General features: G+C 32.0%; 1 protein-coding gene across 2 annotated transcripts; it reads right to left on the bottom strand.

Moving 5' to 3' along the window:
* Positions 1-703: 703 nt before the first annotated feature.
* On the bottom strand, positions 704-3,742 carry LOC150035026 (uncharacterized). Of its 2 annotated transcripts, XM_090315427.1 has the most exons (9): positions 3,433-3,742; positions 2,779-2,867; positions 2,440-2,626; positions 2,170-2,262; positions 1,814-1,958; positions 1,591-1,701; positions 1,429-1,511; positions 1,262-1,319; positions 704-1,034 (listed from the first exon to the last, which is right to left on the bottom strand). In XM_090315427.1, exons 3-9 carry the CDS (start codon positions 2,608-2,610, stop codon positions 955-957), a joined length of 741 nt encoding a protein of 246 aa, XP_090171553.1. In that variant the 5' UTR covers positions 2,611-2,626; positions 2,779-2,867; positions 3,433-3,742; the 3' UTR covers positions 704-954. The 2 variants fall into 2 exon arrangements, with proteins under 2 accessions (XP_090171553.1, XP_090171552.1); XM_090315426.1 differs by lacking the exon at positions 2,779-2,867.
* Positions 3,743-4,769: the final 1,027 nt, after the last annotated feature.

Here is a 4,769-nt window from a genome sequence, read left to right as displayed (position 1 = left end):
ATGTAGGGATGATACTTAAAACCTTCTTTCTTTTTCTTTTTTTATTATAATTGAAGTACTAAATTGACCAAATTTTAATTTTAGGGACCAAATGCATCTATTTCTATGAGGAGGATTTTTAAAAATAGGAAAATAAGGGAAACTATTACACAAAATGACAAAAATTGTTATTTCTATAAATAGTTTAACATTCTTTCTATCTATAAAAATTTTCCTTCCTACAAACTATGAGGAATACAAACATAAATTTCATAAACATAACACTAAAAAACAAATCCTTATAAAACAATGCCTAAATTTAGAAGTAAAAGAATCCAATTAGAAACCAATCTCAAACCTAAGAGATAAAAGCATCAAAGGAAGCCTAGATTTTAAAATAAGAACATCCAACAAAAAACCAATCTCAAACCTAAACTTAAAATATAAAGCCAACTTGAGTACTCACAAATAATTAATGCAATCAACACCAAACAATAAATTAAAAGATCGAATTCCCTCTTTAACTCCAAACAAATTGATAACCCAGTTCTTTTCTAAAAATGAAACAAAAAGCATTGAAAGGACAAATATAGCTAGTATAACTATACAAAAATCATCCATAAACTTTGATGTGTTTCAATTGACGTTCTAAGTGTTTAAATAAGTGTCCTTAAGTTAAAAAGAAAGTTTATACTCTTCAAAAATCATTCTAAACAACAAGCCCTTATAACGAACGACAAAATGTTAGATACTTCTCAATATTTTGAATTGCAATCTCAAATGTGGCTATTCAATACATTTTTTTGTTAAAAAGTACCCAAACTAGAGATCGCTCTATACATTATCTATTACAACAATTAGATATAGCACTTCCCCTCCAAAAAAAATCGATATATAATTCCAAAGTAAATAAATAAACAAAGACATGCTTTTGAGTATAATAGTGATGCTGTACAAGGATAGGATGTGGTTAGTTCACCAAATTCCATATTTCTTAGCCAAGCTCTCGTATATCATGCGTAGACAAACTCTGGCACTTAGATGATATCCAGAAACTGCATGCAAGCCCGTGAAAACAATTGAGTATTTCCAATTCATTTGCAGCAAATTTTGTCTACTTTTGTTATAAAGGAGAAAAAAGGAAGTTCGATAAAACAATTCGTTCTTTTGGGGGCAAAGAAAACCAATTAAATTATAAAGCGCTTACAGTTCAACACAAAAGACAAACTTTTGTGCTAATTTGATAGGAGATAATGATCTAAATAACTTATAAAGAGCTAACCTGATATTAATTCATCTATGTTTTCATCATCGATTTTGCCATGAGCCATTGCGCCAATCTGAATATCCATATAAGCATTTAGTTTTCACTCAAAATGACAAGTTTGAAAAGAATAATTGATGCATGGTATGAGAAATTGGAAAGTTCTACAATAACCAATCAGTTACCACAAATACTAGATTGACGTCGTTGCTGAAAGTTTTGAGGTAGTCTCGTGGTTCAACCACCTTTTTGGAACTTGAAGAAAGACCTGGATTATTGTCATTATTCTAGGTTACAAAATGTTCTATAATATAACCAATCTTTCCAAATATGTTAGCTCAACTCACCGATCTTCAAGCAATCGATAGGTAAGTATTGGGTCACAGGATTTTTGACCACTTGCAATAGTTTTCCACGTTTGCCTTTAGCTTTAGTGCTAAGCTTTTGCAACAATTGAGCTGCAATATAATCATATGTTAGAAATTTAAACAGAAGCATCATAAGGAATTAGTTTCATACACATCACTAGCTAATAATATTTTGTTATGCAAGAAGAAGTTAAGAACTAACACATCATTTCACAAAACTCGTCCAATGATTCTGGTACTCGAGTCCGTGGATCAACTTGGATGAGAACTCCTTCATCAGTTCTTATAAAGACTGCTTGAACTAAACCGGCCATACAGATTCGAGAATACATGATATGAACAAGAGCCTGACATAGAGAAAATGTAAGATTATATTTTGTTCAAAGATCACAAAACTTCTATTACTGTTCCCGAGTGTGGTGTCAATATTTAAAGGAGTTTCTTCTTTCTGATCTTCTAAAGAGAAATTTTTGTAATTGCTAAACTTGATCAACATTTCTTTTCATATAACTATAAAATGTAATTCTATTACAAAAAATAAATAAATAAGATACTCACCTCATGAACTATATCAGGTCTATACTTGTATGGGTCCATTCTCTTTCTCCTCAAGAATTCAGCATGTTTTTCTTGATTTAAAATCTGATAGTTCTAAAGAAACATACACACAACAATCATAGAAAAACAAGTACCATTATATACAAGTGGAAGAACAATTAATTTTTTAAACCTATAAACTACTTGCTAAGATTAAAGGGTTAAGCTCAAAAAATTAATAAATATTAGAGAGTATCAAGAAAGATGAAATGCAACATACAAAGCTTTTACCTTTCCAACCAAGGCAAGTGTCAAAGATGCCTTCTCAAGTACGAAAATAACTCTAGATTTCATGTGCATATTTGAAAGAGCCATTGGAATACCAACATCTGCATGTTCCTCTTCAACATCATCTCTATCCTTCCTTTTTCTCGAACAAGGGTGTAGGATCCCTCTTCCCATATTTCTCCGTTAAAGACTATTAAAACAAAAATGCGTAGAGCTTAAAGAATATTAAACTTTTGCAATATAACCATTCAAACAAAAGCTCATGATACACTACTAAAAAAAATTAAATAAATAATCATAACATTTTTTTATAAAAAAAAAAAAAGTGGAAAGGCAACTTACTTGAACTAAACATGAAGGAGTGCAAGATGTTTGGTAATTTCTCTCCCAAATTTCGCACTAAACTAAGGAATAATACCAAACTTTCTTACCTAATTAACCCGAAGTTAGACATCAAACTTGATAGAATATTTGTTCACAGAACATCCACAACCTAAAACTTAAGGATTTAAACATTACACAAAACACCTGAGGAAATATTCAACATTCATAAGCCATTAAGAGTTTCAAATCATGTTGACAATCCCAATGCCAAACTTCCAAATTTAATTTGTGGATAAGTAATAAAGAATGAACAAACAACAAAAGGCCTACAAATTCAGAGCCTTAACCACCAAATTACACACTAAATCCACTAAAGCAAACATAAATTAGCTACTAAACAATGTCCAAACAGCTCAGAGACCTTGTTTCCTAGACAAACTAAACGACTCACTTTGACTTTTAATCAAATCATAAATTTCATCTAACATAAGTGAATTCAAGAAGGGGTTTTAGGGGTTTTAGAGGCTTAATACTTACTAAAATTACAGAAACGAGAGAGAACTCACGTTTGAACTTACTAAAATTAATCAAATCCTAAATCTTGAATCTATCATCAACACGTTATGAGTAACAAATTTATGCCAAACGGAAGCTGGACATTAGAGAACTCACCCGAACTCCAACCACTGCTTGAACCGGCGGCCGCGGGCGTGCGACAGGGACGGCGGCGAGAGTGATGCGCTAGAACAGAAACGAGAGAGATAGAGTGGCTGGAGCGGACGTGACGGAAGAAGAAAAACCCACCACCGGACGTGACGGCGACGGCCGTGAATGACGATCGGCGAGCTGGAGTGGCTGGAGCGGCGAGGTGGGCGGACCGACGGTAGACGAATGTGTCTGAGGGGGAGCGGCGGCTAGGGCCTGGCGAAGGTGTCTGCGCGAGAGTGAGAGAGAGGAGTGCTTTTTTCTTAACTTTTATAATATATAACTCTAGAACCCTAATATATAAAAGGGGCATTTGGGGCGAGAATATCTAAAATTATAATAGTCTAACTAAATATTATTTTGTATTTCATATTTAGCTATAGCCAATAATATTTCAAAATTCTCATTCGTTACCTTATTTATTATTTTACATTTATCATTTTTTTAATTATTTGTTACAGTATTACTATTTATTATCTTTTTTATTATTTTACATTTATCATTTTTTTAATTATTTGTTACAGTATTTATTATTTTTTTACCTTTTTCCCCTTTTTTTCAAAAAAAATTTGATATGAATAACCTAATATTTAGAACATTATTAAGCAAATCCAACATATTGACATAAAACAAATAAACAAACAAAGTTCATAGTAATTTTTGTTACATAAAAGAGAGAAAAGTTGACAAAGATGGTGTACAAAACAAATGTCTTGACGAATACATAGAAGAAAGTTTGATGACATCTCTAACAGCATCTCCAACATCTCCAAACAGAATCTCCAAAACGGTAGTTTACTATAATTACATTAATTAGACTGTAACAACTCAAATTTGTACGCATATACTACAGGAAATTAAATATTGAAATTTATTGGATGATAAATATAAATACCCTAACCTTAATTTAGGAAGCAGAGAAACAATTACAAATAATAATAATAATATTAATAAATAAATAAAAATAAAAATAAAAGAAAATTGGAAAGAACAAAGGTGGAGAGAGCGAGACTCTAATCGAATGATAAATAAATAAATAAATAAGTAAATTAAAGAAAATTGGAGAGATAGAGAAAGATGGAGAGAGCGAGATTGAAGAGAAAATTGGAGAAAGTGAGAGTGGAGAGAACGAGATTCCTGGAGAAAACGAGATTTAAAGAGAAAATTGGAGAAAACAGAGAGCGAGATTGAAGGAAAATTGGAGAGAGCGAGAAAACTGGAGAGAGCGAGATACTGAGAAGAGAGTTGCGCGATCGAAGAGAGAATTGGAGAGCGAGAAAACTGGAGAGAGCGAGATACTGAGA

This window comes from Benincasa hispida, chromosome 7 (assembly GCF_027475165.1).
Source record: "Benincasa hispida cultivar pf3 chromosome 7, pf3_genome.v1.1, whole genome shotgun sequence".
In the NCBI taxonomy this organism is placed as follows: Eukaryota; Viridiplantae; Streptophyta; class Magnoliopsida; order Cucurbitales; family Cucurbitaceae; genus Benincasa; species Benincasa hispida.
This window is presented reverse-complemented; position numbering and strand designations above follow the sequence as displayed.